The sequence below is a fragment of the Episyrphus balteatus genome, chromosome 1, assembly GCF_945859705.1.
Source record: "Episyrphus balteatus chromosome 1, idEpiBalt1.1, whole genome shotgun sequence".
NCBI lineage: Eukaryota > Metazoa > Arthropoda > Insecta > Diptera > Syrphidae > Episyrphus > Episyrphus balteatus.
Genome location: NC_079134.1, coordinates 91805473 through 91825696, shown reverse-complemented (window position 1 = coordinate 91825696; position 20224 = coordinate 91805473). Strand labels below are relative to the sequence as shown.

Sequence of the window (20224 nt, the reverse complement as noted above, 5' to 3'; positions counted from 1 at the left end):
GCTACAGATGTTCGAAGAGATTCGTGAGAGCCACAGAAAGTAAGGATCCTTCTACTCTTAGTGCAAGAGATAAGGCTCTCCTTAAAAAGCACAAAAAGCAGATAAGGGCCTATGAACGTAAGGCAGAGATTGCCACTACACCCGTAGACCCCTCTCAGCAAAAGGAAACCAAAAAGTCTGAGGGCAAATGAGTTAATGCTGCCACATCTAGGTCGAACCCTAAAAAGGTAGATTGTGAACAGGCTGGTACTAACTCTAAAGCTCAAAATGGTGCAGATATTGATGAGGTGACGGCAAGTAAGATATTGCCCTCTACTGCTACGAAAAGCAAAGCGCAAGGAGGCAACACTACAAGGACGAAGCCAAGAGCACCAAAAAGAGACAGGTCGAAGGAAGCAGCTGAAACTGAAGGTGTCAAGAAATTGTAAACCAGCAGCTTTGACACTTCCCCAATCGATCTACAAGTGGCCATAATAAGTCGGGACAACCTCCTGCTAAAAACGAAAGGAGACGTGTTGAAGTACGGTATTGGCACCGTAAAGGTTAGAAGGCATGATAGCAAAGGGGAGCCAAAAGCTGCTGGTGGTGCAAATCAACTTGCATCACGCTAAAGCAGCGACTCACGACCTAATGCTCTTCATGTCTCAAAAGAACGTGGGTGTGGCCTTGATCCAAGAACCATGGATCTGTAAGAACAAGGTAAATGGATTGAGGTCAAAATACTACAACCTTTTTCATTCCACGTCTGAGGTAGGTAAAGTAAGAAGTTGTATTTTAGCGAAAAAGTCGATTAATGCTTTCTTTTTATCTAGGTACAGCAACAACGATATTGCGGCAATCAGCGTTGAATCCAAGGAAGGCAACTTCATCTTAACGTCAACGTACATGCCATACGAAGAGGAGAACACACCATCAAAAACAGTCCTGGAGCTTGTGGACTATTCCACGGTAAATGGAACACCTTTGGTGATGGGATGTGATGCCAACGTCCATCATGCACAATGGGGTGGTAATGATATCAATAAAAGAGGTGAGTCAATTTTTGAATAAATTCTTTGTTCTAATATGACGATATGCAATAGGGGTAATCACCCAACATTTCGAAACAAAAACAGAGAAGAAATTCTAGATCTGACTCTTATGAGCATAAATGAGCAAATTTCGATAGGAGATTGGAGAGTATCGCCAGAGGATTCCTTCTCGGATCACTTTCGGATATTCTTCACCCTAGACAAGAATTTAATAGATATCAAACCTTAAAGAACCGAACTAGAACAAATTGAAGAGAGTACCTACACAAATTGACTGAAGGAGAGTATCGACCCACCAAGAGAAAATACGCTTTCAAATACATCAGCCATCGATACTACTGTCGAAAACCTTACTAATAAAATGAAAACATCTTTTGAAAAACACTGTCCCCTATCCCGTTGCACAAAACCCACTAACCCACCTTGGTGGAATAGTGAGCTAAAGAAACGTAGAACAGAGGTCAGAAAACTTTTAATAGAGCAAAAATGAGCAAATAAGAGAAAGACATGAATTCATATAGAGCCGAACTTAACCTTTACACCAAAGAACTGAGGAAGGCTTAAAAAAGATTCATTGGCTAGGCACTGTGAATCCATGGAGAACACAAGTGAGGCGGCTAGGCTTCCTAAAGTCCTTGCTCTTAACCCCACTACACCGGGTTACATTAAGTATTCTGACGGATCATGGTCGAACTCGAGCCAAGAAACACTTGAACTTTTTATGGAAACACACTTTCGTGGCTGTAAAAATCCTGATAAATCTGGATTCACGCAATCAAACTTGCTTGAATCCACAAACCAAGAATCAAACATAGAACAGATTATTACAGAGCAGAAGATTATCTGGGCAATCAACTCGTTTAAACCCTGTAAATCTGCGGGACCAGATGAGATAATCCAAGCTCTTCTTCAACACGCTTTAAATGTAATAACACCATGGCTTAGGGTTATCTTCATTAGTTGTATTAAACTTATATAGGTCCCTATGAGTTGGAGAAAGGTTAAAGTGGTCTTTATTCCAAAAGCAGGAAAACCGACACACTCAACCGCAAAAGATTATAGACCAATAAGTCTCTCCTCGTTCCTCCTTAAAACACTGGAGAGAATCATTGATCTGCATATTAGGGAACTTCTCAATTCTAACAACTTATGCAACTACCAACACGCTTACCTTAAAGGCAGGTCAGTGGAAACTGCACTGCATGAGGTAGTTTCGCATATTGAGAAAAGTCTTGAAAACAAAGAACATACACTAGCAGCATTTTTAGATATCGAAGGAGCGTTTAACAACGTTAACACAGAATCAATTAAATACTGTCTAGTCAATATTGGAGTAGATTCTGTCATAGTAGATTGGATTCATACTATGTTAAATGGCAGAATCATTAACTCACTAATGGGAAATAGTACGGTAGAGAAAACAGTTACAAGAGGTACGCCACAAGGAGAGGTTCTATCGCCTCTCCTTTGGATCCTTGTGGTTAGCAAAATTCTCACAAAACTCAAAACCAAGGTATTAAAATAGTAGCTTACGCTGATGACATAGTAGTTCTGATAACAGGTAAGTTTCTTACCACCGTCGGAGACATTATGGAACACGTACTCAAAGAAATATCTTCATGGGCAGCCCGAAATGGTCTGGGGTTAACCCCACTAAAACGGAACTAGTTCTGTTCACGAAAAAAAGGAATCTAGGGGATTTTAATCCTCCTAAACTTGATGATATTCCTCTGACTCTTTCCAAAGAAGCTAAATATCTAGTAGTAATCCTTGATTCCAAGCTTATCAGTGAACAAGGATTCCCCTTCTACACTGACGGTTCAAAAATGGAATCAGGAACAGGAGCTGGGGTGTTCTCTCAATATTAGAGAATCATGTAAACTCCCAGACGATTGCAGTGTGTTTCAAGTTGAAATTTTTGCTATAGAAAAAGCGGCAGAATTGGTTCACAAAGAAAAACTAATCTCCTCGGAGATAACATTCTTTGTAGACAGCCAGGCTGCTATCAAAGCTTTAGCCAGTGAGACGATAAGATCCAAAGCGGTTTTAAACTGCAGAAAGAAAATCAATAGCATTTGCTATACTAACCAAGTAAAACTCTGCTGGGTTCCTGGGCATAGCAATATAGAAGGGAATGAAATAGTGGATAAACTAGCTAGGTTGGGGTCAGCGTCAAAAGAGGATAGCAGCGCCCAATTAGTAAGGGGACCTGATATCCATATCGGTGTGCTCAAAAGAAAAATAGACCTAATGACTAAAGAAAAAATCAATAACACCTTTAAAACTAGGGACGATTGTATTATCTCTAGAAGTTTATGGCCTAAAATCAACGAAAAAGGAACTCGGTATATTTTCTCCCTCAGTAAAAAGAATATTAGAATCTTGATAGGTGTACTAACGGGTCATTGTGCCATTGGTACAATGGCTATTAGAATGGGTGTATTTGCACCTGATTTCTGCAGAAGCTGTCAAGATGGAGAGGAAATAGAGTCCATTAAACACCTGATCTAAGATTGTCCAAACCTCCAAACTCATTTACGAACCATCCTGTACTTTCAATGAATTTTCTCATGTTAGCCATTGGCACCTGCGCTAGATCGTCCAGTTCTCCTACGAACCTATTTCCGAAGTAACGGAGTCGGTTTGTTTGGAGGTTTGGACAATCGCAGAGCAGATGTTTAATGGACTCTATTTTCTATCCATCTTGACAGCTTCTGCAGAAATCAGGTGCAAATACACCCATGAATTGGAATCCCACACCTCTCTTTCAGGTATTAAAATTTTTATTGAAATCTACGAAAGGTGGAACGTAATCTGTAGTCTCATTCAAACCCGGATCTGTGTCGCATCTTTGCATGATAGACCCATGACCATAAGTGTTTTGCCTCCAGTAGCCCAATTTTTTTAATCGAAGTGCGCTTTTGGCTGCCGTGCATCTTATAAACTCGTCTAGGACCGGGATGTCTAAAGTTATTTGCAACCCTGCTTGTGGCGTAGACCTTTGTGCCCCTGTAATCCCTATATCTACACGCTAATCTCTGTACTTTGTTAAGGTCCTTGAGATAGCTTGATTTTTCAACAGCTTCCCACCATACGATAGAACCATAGGTAAGTATGGGGGGAATAATCGCCGTATACATCCATTGGATGACATGAGGTCACATACCCCATCGTGCACCAAAGGTTTTTTTCGCATGTGTAGAAAGCGCATAGTGCTTTTTTCATTCTTTCTTCGGTGTTACGTTTCCATGTTAGCTTGGAATCAAGGATTAATCCAAGATATTTAGCTTCTTTGGAAAGAGTCAGAGGAATATCATCAAGTTTGGGAGGATTAAAATCCCCTAGATTCCTTTTCTTCGTGAACAGAACTAGTTCCGTTTTAGTGGGGTTAACCCCAGACCATTTCGGGCTGCCCATGAAGATATTTCTTTGAGTACGTGTTCCATAATATCTCCGACGGTGGTAAGAAACTTACCTGTTATCAGAACTACTATGTCATCAGCGTAAGCTACTATTTTAATACCTTGGTTTTTGAGTTTTTTGAGAATTTTGTTAACCACAAGGATCCAAAGGAGAGGCGAAAGAACCCCTCCTTGTGGCGTACCTCTTGTAACTGTTTTCTCTACCGTACTATTTTCCATTTGTGAGTTAATGATTTTGCCATTTAACATAGTATGAATCCAATCTACTATGACAGAATCTACTCCAATATTGACTAGACAGTATTTAATTGATTCTGTGTTAACGTTGTTAAACGCTCCTTCGATATTAAAAATGCTGCTAGTGTATGTTCCTTGTTTTCAAGACTTTTATCAATATGGGAAACTACCTCATGCAGTGCAGTTTCCACTGACCTGCCTTTAAGGTAAGCGTGTTGGTAGTTGCATAAGTTGTTAGAATTGAGAAGTTCCCTAATATGCAGATCAATGATTCTCTCCAGTGTTTTAAGGAGGAACGAGGAAAGACTTATTGGTCTATAATCTTTTGCGGTTGAGTGTGTCGGTTTTCCTGCTTTTGGAATAAAGACCACTTTAACCTTTCTCCAATTCATAGGGACCTATATAAGTTTAATACAACTAATGAAGATAACCCTAAGCCATGGTGTTATTACATTTAAAGCGTGTTGAAGAAGAGCTTGGATTATCTCATCTGGTCCCGCAGATTTATAGGGTTTAAACGAGTTGATTGCCCAGATAATCTTCTGCTCTGTAATAATCTGTTCTATGTTTGATTCTTGGTTTGTGGATTCAAGCAAACTTGCTTGTTTAGGATTTTTACAGCCAGGAAAGTATGTTTCCATAAAAAGTTCAAGTGTTTCTTGGCTCGAGTTTGACCATGATCCGTCAGAATACTTAATGTAACCCCGTGTAGTGGGGTTATGAGCAAGTACTTTACGAAGCCTAGCCACCTCACTTGTGTTCTCCATGGATTCGCAGTGCGTGTATGAACAAAACATACTACAAACATGGCGGTGTGCCTTTTTTGTTTTTAATTGAAATTATTTCGTTTTAGTGGTTATGTGCTTAAAATATCTAAATATTTCAAGAAAAAATAATAAAAAAAGGGTTTGGAAAAATTTGTTTTGATATTTTTCGTTTGTTTATTTATTTATTTTTTTTTTGTAGAAATTTTTAAGCGCGAATATCAATTGTCAAAAATGTTGCACTTATACCCCGCTTTAGTTTAAGGCGCTAGTATAGGGAAGAAACAAGTGGAACCAACCTGAGCGTGCTTCTAGCAGTCCATATATATTAAGTCAATGAATGGACCAATAGGCCCCCCGGGAATGCTGCAGCTTAGCTGTGCACTACCCTATTTACCTAACCTAACCTAACCTAAGTGGCATATGGAAACCATATCTGAACATTAGATGCAAGAAAACTTAAAAACTAAAAACAATAACTGAACGATATCTTTGTGTGTTTCCGCTTGGAGAAGAGAGATAAAGAAAAAAATAAAGATTGTAAAGAAAACGAATCCTTTTGAATCTATATTAAAAATAAGAAATAAATAATAATAAAATATACTTAAGTATTTCAACTTTTAATTATTTTACTTTCAAAAGTACAAATTATTTTTCAGATAAGAGTTAAGATTAATAGTACAAAAATGGTCTTGACTCCATAGGCGGTCTTGCCCCCACTTCCCCTATATCAAAAGTAATTATACTTACTTGAACAGGGCCCATCATATGTGCTTGGTGCCTTTTGTAACCCATTTTCCATCTCCTTCTCATTTCCTCTTCAGTATCATCCATCATTTCCTTTTTAGAAGGAGTATGTTTTTTATTGCAAAAGAAAGCCATTGCAAATCTAGCTTGCAGATCCATCATTTGAGAAGCACAAACATAAAATGGTATGCCAATGAAAGCCATTGTTGGATATTGAATGTTCAAAACGTGTTTGAAAAGAGGTTTAATACAATTTTCTTCAATATAGATTCCACAATCAGAGCTCAAAAAAGGAAAAGAGTATTTATAACCCGTACAATATAAAATACATGAGATAGGCATTGAAGTGTTGTCAGTAAAAATTCCTTCATTTTCAGTAACTTTTAAAACATCTGGCTTTTGAATTAGATTTGTATTAAATTTTGTCTTTGGTGTCTCATTTAAGTGATGACTCAAAATCACTGATCTTGCCACCATTGATATTGAATGAGCAAGATCCATTCCGCTTGGTCCGGCTCCAATTACAAGTACATTTTCGTCTAAAATAGTAGAAAAATAAAAAAAAAAACATAAACTTATTTTTTTGTAAATTATTTTTAGTTTTTTTTTATTCTCTACTTGAAATTATTTATTTTTAATTACATAATTCCAAACTAAAGATAGTGAAGAGGCATATAGTGGTCACTAAGAATTTGGTGACTTACACCCGTATTCTGCTATTCGATTCACGTGAATCGAAAGATTTCCTTCCTTAACCACGTCAACCTCAACATGGTTTTGAAAAAACGCTCAACTTCGAAAGCAAAACGTTGTTTCTGTCTGTTCTAGAAATTTTAATTTTAATAATAAGTTTAATTTTGACCCCCATTTAAACACTTCTTATTTTATACATTCACGTGAATCAAATAGCAGAATACGGGTGTTAATCATCCCGAACAATCAGGCGCGGATCTAGAAATTTGGTTTGGGGGGGGGGGGGGGGGTACAGGATTAAAAAAATTTACTTCCAAAATAATCAAAAAATGGTCAAAATATATGGTACATTTTAGCTAACATACAGCTTACATTAAGCTAAATTTTTGACAATACCTACATTTTTTTAAAAATTAATTTTCATCTGTCAAACATTTACCCTGCTTTGTGAGCCGGTTAAACTTTTATCTTCAGAGTATAAGTTGTTCGCAGAAGGATTAATGTGTTTTTTTTAATTTATAATCAAAAACTGAAAATAAAGAAAGAAAATTGGGAAAGTAATGTCGACTTTTCACGAGTAGCTTACAATAAAATCAGGATTTTGTTTTGTTAGTGTTTCGCAAATAAATACAATGATCTGATCTGGTTCACGAGAAAAATAAAACACAGCTTTTATTGATGATGAACAAAAATTTTAAGTGAATGTAAACGCAAAAATAAAATTCACAGGTCAATGCTTGGTGGAAGTTTGTAAATTGTTAATATTTGTAAATGTTTTATACACCATTAATTCTTTTGTTTTGCAACTAAGAAAGTATTTAGCCAATTCAAAAATGTATCCCGATTCTCACAGCTAAATAAAGCCCAAGATAAATTCTTAATTCAACAGACATTGATAGAAATGTCAAAAACTTATCCTCGGCCAAAAATTTAACCAAATTCACATACGGCCTAAAACTAAGACTTGAAAAATATGTCCCTTTTTCGAAAAATGGATATTTATATTTTTCTTAATGAAAACCTGTAGCCAACGAAGAAGATAACATTCATTAAATAAAGAAAGGTCACGTAATAAGAAAAAATTTATATTTTTCTTAGCCCTGATTTTACAATCGTAAGTTAGACTATTAGAAGAATAAATGTCAATAAGCTCTATCTGAGGTTTATCTGACTATTGAAAATTGGCCCTTAATCCAATAAATTAATTTTCCTATATTTAATTTTTAATAAATACAAATAAAGCTTTTTTTTAAATCTGTTGAAATTATTGAGGTTGTCATTTTAAACAAATTTAGAAGTTAATAACCGTTCTACACTGTGTGAATCTTGAACCTTGTTAAAATAAACAGAAACCACTTTCATTAAACTGTTTTTCGGAATGATTTTTCGTTGAAGGCCATCATTTTTAAATGTATTTTTTTTTTCTTTTCAAAATTGAATCAAAGTTGACCATACTACATTTTACATTGCGATTGCAGTTGAATGTTTTTATCAAAATCGCAGGGGTTTGGAGAAAATTACCTATATTTTTAAAAAATTCTTACGTGGAAGGTACCTTAATTTATGGTTCAACTGTACTAAAAGAACGAATATAATTCAGAAATGTTTTTCTTCCACATTCGTGTTTTGAGTAGAACTCGCCTGGCGCCCTTCACTTAAAAAAAAAAAACTTTGAAGTTTCGATTACATCGATGTTTCCAAGAGCGATGTTTTCAGCATCATTATTTTTTTGCGGAAACATCAAACCATAAATATTTTTTTCTATAAAAAAGTACCGAGTAAAAATAGTATAATTACACGGTGCTACAAAAATGAGGTTTTAAAATATACGCGGGCGGAGACCTATCACGTTTTGTAGAGCTGATTACTGATTACAAAACTGTATTTAAAAAGTCCCTAACACCCCAAAAATCTGCGGAGTTAGGGGCAAAAAACGGTTTTTTTGACTTTCACCCATTGAAAAAAATCTAGCTTCGTCAAATTTTTACCCATTTTATATTTTGTTACAGTTTCTGATAGGAGATAAATACCTATACCTTTTCAACAATGTATAAAACAGGTAATTCGGTTAAACCACCTAGAATTTATAAGCTGTCAAAGTTCAAAAATTCCATTTTTTTCGTCATTTTCTCAACTTCGACATCAAATTAAAGTATATATTTTCACGACAATATGCTGTTTTAAAACATATTCTGAAATAATATTTATTTCCAAATCAAACGAGGTATTTTTTATGAAAGTCAGTTTAAAATTGGCTTATTAGAAAAAAAAATTTTACGATTTCAACCCAGATAGAGAAATTCGAACTTTTAGGTATGAAACAAAAATGTTGTTTTGGCACGTAGTAGGATAACTTGGACGCCAGGATTTGATAACAGGTTTTTGTAGAGGAGTTCAATACAAACATTTTTTTCTTTGGGAGGGGCAGTTTTCTAAAAAAAAATTATCAAAATAAAAAAAAAATATTAAAAAACAACGGCAAACCTTACAGTAATAATTGATACCATTTCCGAAGGGCAAAATTGTACATTTAATTTTAATTTTTAAATCAATATATTATATCTAATAGTTTTTGAAATAATCGATTTCAAAGTTAAGAATAGGCCAAAAAAAAATTTTTTAAACTATTTTATACTATTTTTGTTCATACTGTGAATTTTAATAAAAAAATTACTCACACAGAAAACTGCCTCAATTGATTCCTTATCGAACAGTGAAAACTATATGTGTTGTTATGTCTTCTAGTTTTTGAGAAAATTGAAAAATTATTTTATCACATTTTTTTTTTTTCAAAAACACACATTATGTGTGTGTATAAGGATTGGAAATCTTTTTTTTTTACCATTCTTATGTCATATAACAGAAAGATAGGTTCCAATTGTCCAATTCAGATGTATGGATTATGGTTGTATGTCCATTTTATTTGAAATAAACAGCGGTTAAAATAACAGAAGATGTACCAGTGGTAAAAGATGACCGCATATGCTGGCTAAATGATTTTAAACAGTGAACTGAAGTGCTTGAAATCTGAGCTTAGATTCAGCAAATTTATTAAAGTATCTTCCTGTGAAGATTTGTGCCTTCTCCATTTGCATTTTTTTTAATACCTTCTGAACAATTTTTGTTTATTTTCAATGTTTTATCGTCTTAAAAAATTAACGTTTGTATATTTATTAAAATAAGGGACTCACAGTTTTTGCCAAAATCAGACACCTTTCACTTTTTAACAGACTTCCAAAAAGGAGGAAGTTTCGTCTGTTTTTTTATGTTTGTTAACTCATAACTTTGGGCTATGTGAACCAATTCTGATAATTCTTTTTGCATTCGAAAGCTAGTGTTGTCCTATATATGTCCAATTTTGTTCAGTTCTGGAGAAAATCATAAATCCAAAACCAAACCAAAAAAGTCGGTTTTGTTTTTTTTTTTGATAAAAAAGATTATTATTTGCAAAAATTCCACTGGTTTTTAAAACTGAACAAAAATCCATAACTATTTAAACTTGTCATGTGATCAGCTCGAGAAGCGTCTGGTTGTTTTTCATAATCTACGTTTACTTCGTCTTACGGAATGCAGAATAAAGAATGAAATGACATTTGTTTACGACATAAAACGAGTGAAAAAAGTGGAAATATGATTGAGTTTTGTTTTAATTTATATTTTAAGTTTATAAATATTAACAATTTATGCTAATGCATTGTACAAGCATACATGCATTAGCATTGACTTAATTAAACCCTAAACACCAACATCAAAATAAACATAACAATTGTAAACCAAAACTAATTTGTTAAAATTACGCGTATACATAAATTAAAAAAAAAAGAAAAAATATAAAGCACATACGTTGTAATTAATCAATAGAAATTATTATATGTAAAAAAAAGAGAGTTTGAACACTGTTAAAACCATCGTTAAGACATTGGGTGATATGCATAAAAAGATAGTAGTTACTTAAAGTAAAAGGTGAAAGTAAATACTATAAATTCTAGTAAAATGTAAAATTCATAGTATTTACTTAATTTCGTATGCATAAAAAAAAGTACCTGCTAGCAGGTAAATACTTTTACAGTCGTATTTATTAGATTTTTGTCTACTTATACACTACATAACTTTTTTCAAATTGTTGAAAATATGCTTTTTTAATAAAAATAATAATCACATTATTCGCAGTTAAGACAATCCAATCTTTTGTATAAGTTTGACAGCTGTAAGACAACAATAAACAAGGTTTTTGATCACATTTTCCAAATTTAAACAATTGTATAAAGTTATACAAAGTTTATAAATAAGGGGGTTAGAAGATACTTAATTCATCCAAGTAAATACTAGAATTCACCGAAAAATGATAGTTAATATGTACTATTTTTTTTAGATGATTGGATGATTGCTGCTGAAGCGTAACGAAAATTTTCTTACAAAACAAAAACAACGAAATTGTGAACGAAAAATTTTTTTTCAGCTTGGACAACGAAATTTTTACCTATGTCCGAACATTTGGAAAAATTAAAATCATTCGTCACTAGCATTCGAATCCGAAGTCAGAAATAATTTATCAGCTCCTGTTTTTTGAAATATTGCCGTTAGAAAATTCAAAAAAAGTTGTTTTTTTTTTTTACTATTTCGAGCCTTATTCTTTTATATAAGGAAAATTGTCTGAACATATTTAACGGTTTATATAATAACTGGTTTCCTTCTTTCAAGACCTATTTAAATCTTTTCGATATCTTTTTCAGTGCCTGAGATATCTTGAGTTGTTTGGCATGATATATCTATCTCTATATCTAGAAATTAATACTACATTTTAAGATATCTCGGGGAATAAAAAAGATATTGTAAAGATTTAAAAAGTTACTAAATATGTTGGAGCAATGTTCCTTATATAAAAGAATAGGGTCCGAAATAGTAAAAAAAAAACGTTTTTTCGCATTTTCTAACGGTAATATTCCAAAAAACAGGAGCTGATAAATTATTTCTGACTTCGGAAATGTGAACGGAACGTTTAAAATTTCCAGAATTTTTATCTTTTTTTTTTACTAATTTTCAACTTTGGGTGTTTAATTCGACGTTTAAATATATTTCAATTGACAAACGGTTATTATTTTTTGGTCTAACAAATATTTAACTATAAGAAACCAATATTGAAACCTTAAAATTGTCACTTTCGCATAATAGGGTTTTTTCCAAGTTTTTCCCACTGTTATATTTTTATTGAAATCCTGAGCGGCAAACTACATTATGTTTTAAATTATCGCGAACAATTTAGTAAATGTTGATAATTATGGTTTCTTGTGAGCAAATATATTAAAAAATATTAATTTTTTTTCATTTAAATAAAAAAAAAATAGGCCCTGACAGGAATCGAACCTAGGACTCCAGATTGACTCGAATTTCTGACTATTTAAGAAGCTAGAGCCTAAATGGATGGATCAATTCTCTTCAAACTTGGTATGTAGAAGTTTTTGGAGATTGTGCAGACGATTCTATGGAATTATTTTTTTTTTAACCTCATATAAGAAATTGCTTTCGAATATATAATTTTTTTTTTTAAATTTAGTTTTAAATTGTATGGGAATTTTATTACTTCAATGAAGCGGGGGATACAGTTTTCTTGCCAGAAATTAGAATTCACTGCTGTTTGCATAAAACCTAACACCGAAACATGTTAAGGATAATTTCTGATTCAAATATCAAATCAAGAACTCAGAACTTAAAAAATAAATTGTTATGTGATACTGAAATCTCTTGAGTAAGATGATTTTCAAAATGTTGAAGTTTTAGAACATGAACGAAAATTAAAAGAAAAAAAATGTTGGTATTCAAACAAACAACTTTACCATATTTTGGGGATGTGGTCATTAGGGTGCAGTGATTTTATTTTTGTTTTTTATTTTCGAATTGGCATAGTAATTAAAAGTTGCGCTATGTATAAACGAACAAAACTGTATACTTAAAATTTTTAAATAATCATTTTGAGGTGCCCCAAGCCCTCTGAATGCTTAAAAAGGCGACTTTTTGACCTTTAAATTAAATGGGGAAAAATAAAGTCCAACATAGATTTTCTTTTAAATGCGTATTTAACTGAGTTTGAATCATCTAAAAAATATGTTTCACTTCACTCTTAATTGAGATTTCAATCAAAAATCTTAACAAAGGTGCGGTTAGTTGAAAATCAAGAATTCTTAAATTTCGATGTTCATGGATTTTAAATCCGAATAGCTAAGTACCTTTTATATTGAATTGGGTAGGTACACAAAAATCATCTCTTAAGGGCAAGACACTGTTCACCAGCAAATAAAAGAAGCAGCCATATTTAAATAGCAATCTTTTATTATTTTATATGCAGGGCCACCTTTAACTAGCCTGGGGCCTTTAGGCACACAAGAATTTGGGGCCCTTTTGGAAAGTAAAATAAATAAAATGTTTGGCTAAAAGACAATGGTTGGTTAAAAAGGGGTGCCAATATATGAAATAGTAATGATGATACGGAAACAAATGTTACGGGCAACTATGATACGAGCAACTATGATACCAGTATAACGATGTTACGAATTCAAATGTTAGGAATACAAATGGTACGAGTTTTGTGGCGGCTTTTTTTTGGTATTGTATTCGATCTGGCAACAATAAGAGGAACGTTGTGAAATAATGACAATAATGGAATGGAAGAGATGTTATCTGATTGGTCAAACATTAATATATAAGCCAAACAGAAGATGGGATTGGTTGAAATTTTTCTATAAGGTCTCAAAGAATTATGAAGCCGTGGTCGTCGCAAAGGAAAAATGATAGTAGTATTATTTTTAGAGAAGCAAAAGAAATAAATCTGGAGGGTTGATTGCCGTTGCACATACATATGCTTGGAAGTAAAAAGTCTAGAACATTACCAACGTTAAGCCCAAAACAATGTAGGTGGTTTTGAGCATCTTGCAGACCTTGTAGACCAAGTTTTGGTATTGTGAGGAATTTTTTTGAAGTTATACTTCTTATGGGACGGTGGGTATGAAAATTTGTTTTTTGACAAGAATGTCAAAGGGATTATGACGCGATTGCCATCTACGAGACAATTGGGCAGCAGGGCTGTCGTTTCACCTTTGGAGTTGGTAGTACTTTAGTATTTAAAAATGTAGTACGCCGCAGTACGGTAAAAAAAAAACACGGAACAAGGGGCAAGTTGCTAGTTTCATGTCGCAAGTTGCATGTGCCAAGTACCATGTGGCATGAATCATGGTGCAAGTGCATGTGGCATGTTGGAAGTACCACGAGGCATGTGGCAAGTTGCGTGTGACAAGTAACATGTGGCAAGTTGCATGTGGCAAAATGCATGTGGCAAGTTGGATGTGGCAAGCTGCATGTGGGAACTTTTTTTTTTTGACGGGAGGAAATCTTCAAAAGACACTTGGCAGTATTCGACACCAAGTAGTGTGGGACTCTTAACCACTAAAACCACCTCTTTATCAGGACCAATCTTGAGAGATCGACATCAGATTTTTCTTTCTTAACTTTTTAAAATCACTTTGGGGGAAGTTTAAACTTTTAATACTTTCCCAAGTTTTTTTTTTTAGACCATAAGCTCATGAGGCTTGGTTCTTCTTAATCTCCGAACATGTATTCAAGTCATAAATAAAAGGAAAAGAAAACAACATAGACTAAAATTAAACTTGTATTGATATAAAGGCCATCAATCGTAGATAAAATTTAATTTTTTAGCCGCGGAAATTGGTATGAAGATTCTTAATTTCCAACAATAAAGATTTTTTCATGCATAATTATATTCAGAGAAGTCAGATTGTCATGGGTTAAGGTACGGTGATAGCATCAATTTCCTAAGAATACCATAAGCTGAGATTGTTAAAAAAATACGCTTTTTGATTATTTGAATAATAAAATAAAACAAAAATAATAAAAATATCAAATGAAATTCATTTGGGGTCGGTTTGTTCACACTCGATTATCTCTTAATCATGGATTTTTCTATGGAATAATCCTTGATTAAAAGATAATCGACTGTGAACAAACTAGCCCTTAATATACTGAGTGAGAAGTATAACTTCAGTTGCGTGTACATGTGTACACACGCTCTTTTTTTCGATATTTTAATGAAAGGGAGGTCTTAACTAAAGGCTGTCGTTGTACTGTCCGTGCATCTGTGCAGTTAAGGGTCCACTTGAAGCAACCCAAACGGATAAAAATAATTTTTGAAGTTTGATGATTTTTATTTGACTTAACATTTTTTATCTAGGTACCTACTCGTACTGGTAGGTATTCTTAATATGTATTAGTTTTCTCGCTTAAATTATATATGAAGTAGGAATTAAAATTATATTTTGTTAATAGACACATAGCTACAAAAGCCGTGTTTTATTGAGTAAACATTTAATGCTGTAAACAACAACAATTGATTTCTTTCATTTATTAATTTATAATCCTTATTGTTGAAGGGTCAAAAATGTAAACCTAAGTTTAGGAAATCGAACAGCGCAGAAATGGTGTTGTATTTTCTTTCAAAAATATGCATGCGTTCCTACCTATGAGTAGGTACACGTATTTTTTGTACATTTAACTTAATGTATCGATTGAACTGATTTAAAAAACAATGAAAATAGTAAAAAAAATTTCTTTTACTTTAGATTTTTTCTTTATTTATTATATTAAAAAATTAAACAGGGAATAAGGTACGTTTATCATTATCATTAGTTCAAATAGTAATAATGGTTTAACGTTGTAGCTGAGGTCTTAAGCTCAAGACATGAAAAGTATTGTTTTGAAAAAAAAAGGCAAGCTGATGTTCATAACATTTTAATACTTAATACATAATATATATAAAAAAAGGTAAAATATCATCAACCAATTTATTGCTTCGTTCTATGTTTGACTTCATTCTACATAAAATGCTTCAGAAGCAAACTCTAGCTATATGAGCAAATACGTGCGACACTTTCGTGCATTGCACCTATGTATAATTGAAAAATATTCAGAACCTTCTCGTTAGGTGGCTATTGACCCAATAAAAAAAAAACAAACATAATAAACAAAATGTTCACTAAAAAAAAATAAAAATGTACACATTGGGATAAAAAATATTATGCAAAAGGGGAACCACGTTTTTTGGAAATGTTGTATGTTTCCCTTTTTTGTACAATAAGTGCCTTCATTATTAAGAACACACTTTTTAAACATGGTTCAATTTTAGTTTTGAGCTTGTTATCAATTTTCCAAACATGAATTCCATATAAAATGTCGTTTGGAGCTTCTCAAGAGAAAAGTTGCAGAATACCTTATAACGTTATAATAGTACAAAATTAGCTGCTGAAAAAGCTTAATGGTAATTTAAGGTTTATAACAAGCTCAAAACTAAAATTGAACCATGTTTAACCATGTGTTCTTAATAATGAAGGCACTTATTGTACAAAAAGGGAAACATACAACATTTCCAAAAAACGTGGTTCCCCTTTTGCATAATATTTTTTATCCCAATGTGTACATTTTTATTTTTTTTTAGTTAATCCGTATTTACGTAATAAGATAAGTTAATAAAACTAAAAAAATTTAAGCTACTTCGATAAAAACCTCAAAAATCGAGCAAAATAAACCAAAAATATGTATTTTTTCGTATATGAGTCCAATCTAGTCACCTTCTCTATATAATTTCACGACCATCAATTTTTATATAACCTCTGATGACCTTCGATCAATAGGTCGCGAGATATTTGCGAAAAACTTTTCGTGACCTTTTGACCCCTATAACTCTTAACGCGGACACGATATCAATGTCGATTTTTCAAATTTTCATAACAATGCCGTCATTAAGCTGTATACCAAAATTCAGCTCAGTAGGAATTTTTCCGCAGATTGGGCTTAAAAATGACTAAAATTACTGGGCTATAGGTACGGTGACCATATTTCTGGAAGCGAAACCCGGGACAAATAAAAAAAATCGTAAGATCATTTTGAAAATATTAATTTTTCAGAAAAAAAATAACATTTTCTTAAATGAGGTTTCATTATTTTTCCTTATTTTGATATTAGCTCAGGGAAATTAGTCAAAATATGGGCATGAAATCGCATTTTTCGCGGGACAAAATTTTTTTCATGGAATGTGTTCGGGTGGTTGTCCTTATCATAAAAGTCAATTTGTTGGGATAATTGGAGGTTGGGAACAGCCGCCATCTTTTAAAAGAGATTGGTATCGTTTTTATTGAATAGCTCCATTGTTATTCATTTTAACAAAAAATGACAAAGGTAAGACTTATTAACAATAAAATTATCTAAGAAATGATATACAAAACAATTCCGTGAGTTGATTAAATAAAATTTTATAGTTGGTCAAAGTGCGGGTTTGTATCGCAAGGTTGGGACAAAATGACATTTTTTCATATATCTGACGAACTTTTGATTTGTTTGGATAATTCTTCAAGAATGAATTGTAGTACTTATAATTACCTATAAAATGAGCCCACAATCGTTATTGTCACCATCGTATTGTAGAAGTAATCTAACTCCGAATCTCTCCATGTACTAGTCAAAAGTAAGAAAAAAGCTGTTTTTTTTGCTAGTAGGCCGAGAAAATTTTGGGAGTAGAGGTATAACCAAAATATAAGTACGCAGTTTTGCAGCCATACGCGTGTTAATGTCGATTTCAAAGGTCTGACAACTCTAATTTTGTGCTTTATACGGTTTTTGGGGGGTTAAATAACGTAAGTTTTCCAGTTAATGTGAATGGGCTAAATTTATACTATTTGAAATTATAAATATACAAGCTGATGCTCTATTATTTTTCCTAAATCTGGACACCTAAATCTCGGCTATGGGGTTAATAAAAATCACGATATAAGCTTTTTTAACTAACCATATCAGGCTTTTCAATTCAAATAAACAAACAAAAATCTAAACAAAAAAAGCTTCTAAAACATAATCGTATAAACGGCTAATATATAGTTCTATTGGTCACATCCTCAAGATTGGTGTGTTCAGATTTAGGAAAAATAATAGAGCATCAGCTTGTATATTTATAATTTCAAAGAGTATAAATTTAGTACATTCACATTAACTGGAAAACTTACGTTATTTAACCCCTCAAAAACCGTATAAAGCACAAAATTAGAGTTGTCAGACCTTTGAAATCGACATTAACACGCGTATGGCTGCAAAACTGCGTACTTATATTTTGGTTATACCTCTACTCCCAAAATTTTCTCGGCCTACTAGCAAAAAAACAGCTTTTTTCTTACTTTTGACTAGTACATGGAGAGATTCGGAGTTAGATTACTTCTACAATACGATGGTGACAATAACGATTGTGGGCTCATTTTATAGGTAATTATAAGTACTACAATTCATTCTTGAAGAATTATCCAAACAAATCAAAAGTTCGTCAGATATATGAAAAAATGTCATTTTGTCCCAACCTTGCGATACAAACCCGCACTTTGACCAACTATAAAATTTTATTTAATCAACTCACGGAATTGTTTTGTATATCATTTCTTAGATAATTTTATTGTTAATAAGTCTTACCTTTGTCATTTTTTGTTAAAATGAATAACAATGGAGCTATTCAATAAAAACGATACCAATCTCTTTTCCAAGATGGCGGCTGTTCCCAACCTCCAATTATCCCAACAAATTGACTTTTATGATAAGGACAACCACCCGAACACATTCCATGAAAAAAATTTTGTCCCGCGAAAAATGCGATTTAAATTACTAATTTCCCTGGGCTATATCAAGATTTCCTAAACGATTTAATGGGAGCATTTTTGATGAATTCATTTAAATCGTTTACGAAATCAGAAATCATTTTTTAATCAAAATCAGGAAAGCTGTTTTTTTAAATTTTAATTTTGTTTAAATTAATTTGAAATTGTATGATCTTTAATTCAACTTTTAACTTGTCCTTAAAAGTTTATAAACTCTTCTTCTTTACTCTTTCATTTGTTGTTCATTATTCGAAAAAAAAAAATTTCCTCGTGTAGCTTTTCAACCTGACAAACAAAACCTGGAACTAATTAATTGACTAACAATTTTAAGAACTTAAACCTAGTCTAGAGAAAATTTTCATACTACAACGAAATCGTAAGGGAAATTTTTTCTTTTCGTTGCACATTACCCGGTCTAGCCAACGAAATTCTTACCTGTGCTAGAATACTTGGAGAGTTTTCAATCGTTTGTCACTCCCATTTATTTGTCCAGTCAATTTTTCTTGCTCCAAAAGTTTTTTAACTTTGGAGACATAGAAAAATTTTCCTTTTGCTTCATTAGGGTACTGAGCTGAATGCTTTATCCGAAAAATTAGAAAAAATTTAATTTCCAACCACTGTTTTCTTGTTTTCTGTACAAATATTGAAAATAGAATGTGCAAATACGGGACAATCACGGGACAAATAACAAAATACGGGACACTTATACGTCCCGGGTTTCTTAAATAAAAACCCGGGACAAGCTGTAGAAATACGGGACAGTCCCGGGTAAATCGGGACGGATGGTCACCGTAGCTATAGGTAATTCATAAATAAAACAATCATGAGAAATAGACAAAAAATTAGTAAAACTGATTTTTTGCGTTGTAAAGCCCACACAATATGTACCTTCAACACATTATGAAAACGGTATTTCTTTTATAAAAACATAAAATGATTAAAGCCTTAAATTGAGTTCACAAGTAAAAGAAATTTCATTTATTTAAATATCAAAATTATTGAAATGCATCCAAATAAAAGTTGAAATATATTTGAATGAAATTTCTTTTGATTATGTAGTGTGTACTTAATTTAAGGTGTTGTGATCATTTTATGTTATTATTGTATGGGATTATCACGATTTGATTGTTCTTCTGAAACTTTAAAGTAAATATAAGTTTGTTAATTGATTTCTTTTAAGTATCACTTTCCTTACTTTTTCTTATTTTTCTATTTATTATATTTTTTGTTAAAGGTTTTAATTAAATGCGTTTAGAACAATCTCTCATTTTTTAATCTGTTTTAGTATCCCGATTTTTCAAGCAAAACTAGTTGTTTTAATTTAAAAAATCGCGTGATTTTTTAAAATAAAATAATCGGGGATAATAAAAAACGGGATTATAAAAATCGGGATTTATAAAGCGGGATTATAGAAAGCGGAATAATGAAAAACGGGATTTTAAAAGCGGGATTTTAAAAAACGGGAATATAAAAAAGCGGGATATCGAACCCAACCCAAATTTTTACGTTATTATTAGTTAAATTGTTAGTTAGCTTTAATTAGTTATATTTGTTATTATTTATTATAATAACATAATTATTTAGTTTTTACCATTAGAAACTTAAAAAATATCAATATTTATAAAAAAATAGTA

At 32.6% G+C, this 20224-nt stretch overlaps 1 protein-coding gene across 6 annotated transcripts in view; it reads right to left on the bottom strand.

Annotated features, from left to right (window-relative positions):
• The window catches only part of LOC129921211 (cofilin/actin-depolymerizing factor homolog), a 362755-nt gene that overhangs the window by 304409 nt on the left and 38122 nt on the right, over positions 1-20224 (bottom strand). For 4 of the 6 annotated variants that reach the window (XR_008773473.1, XR_008773474.1, XR_008773475.1 and 1 more), the window contains exon 1: positions 6205-6319. Coding sequence is in view for 1 of the 6 variants with exons in the window: in XM_056002948.1 (XP_055858923.1) it covers positions 6205-6740 (536 nt within the window). In the remaining 5 variants the exon portion in view is untranslated. Of the gene's footprint in view, positions 1-6204; positions 6741-20224 lie in introns of those variants that run through there. The other 2 variants (XR_008773472.1, XM_056002948.1) reach the window with 2 other exon arrangements.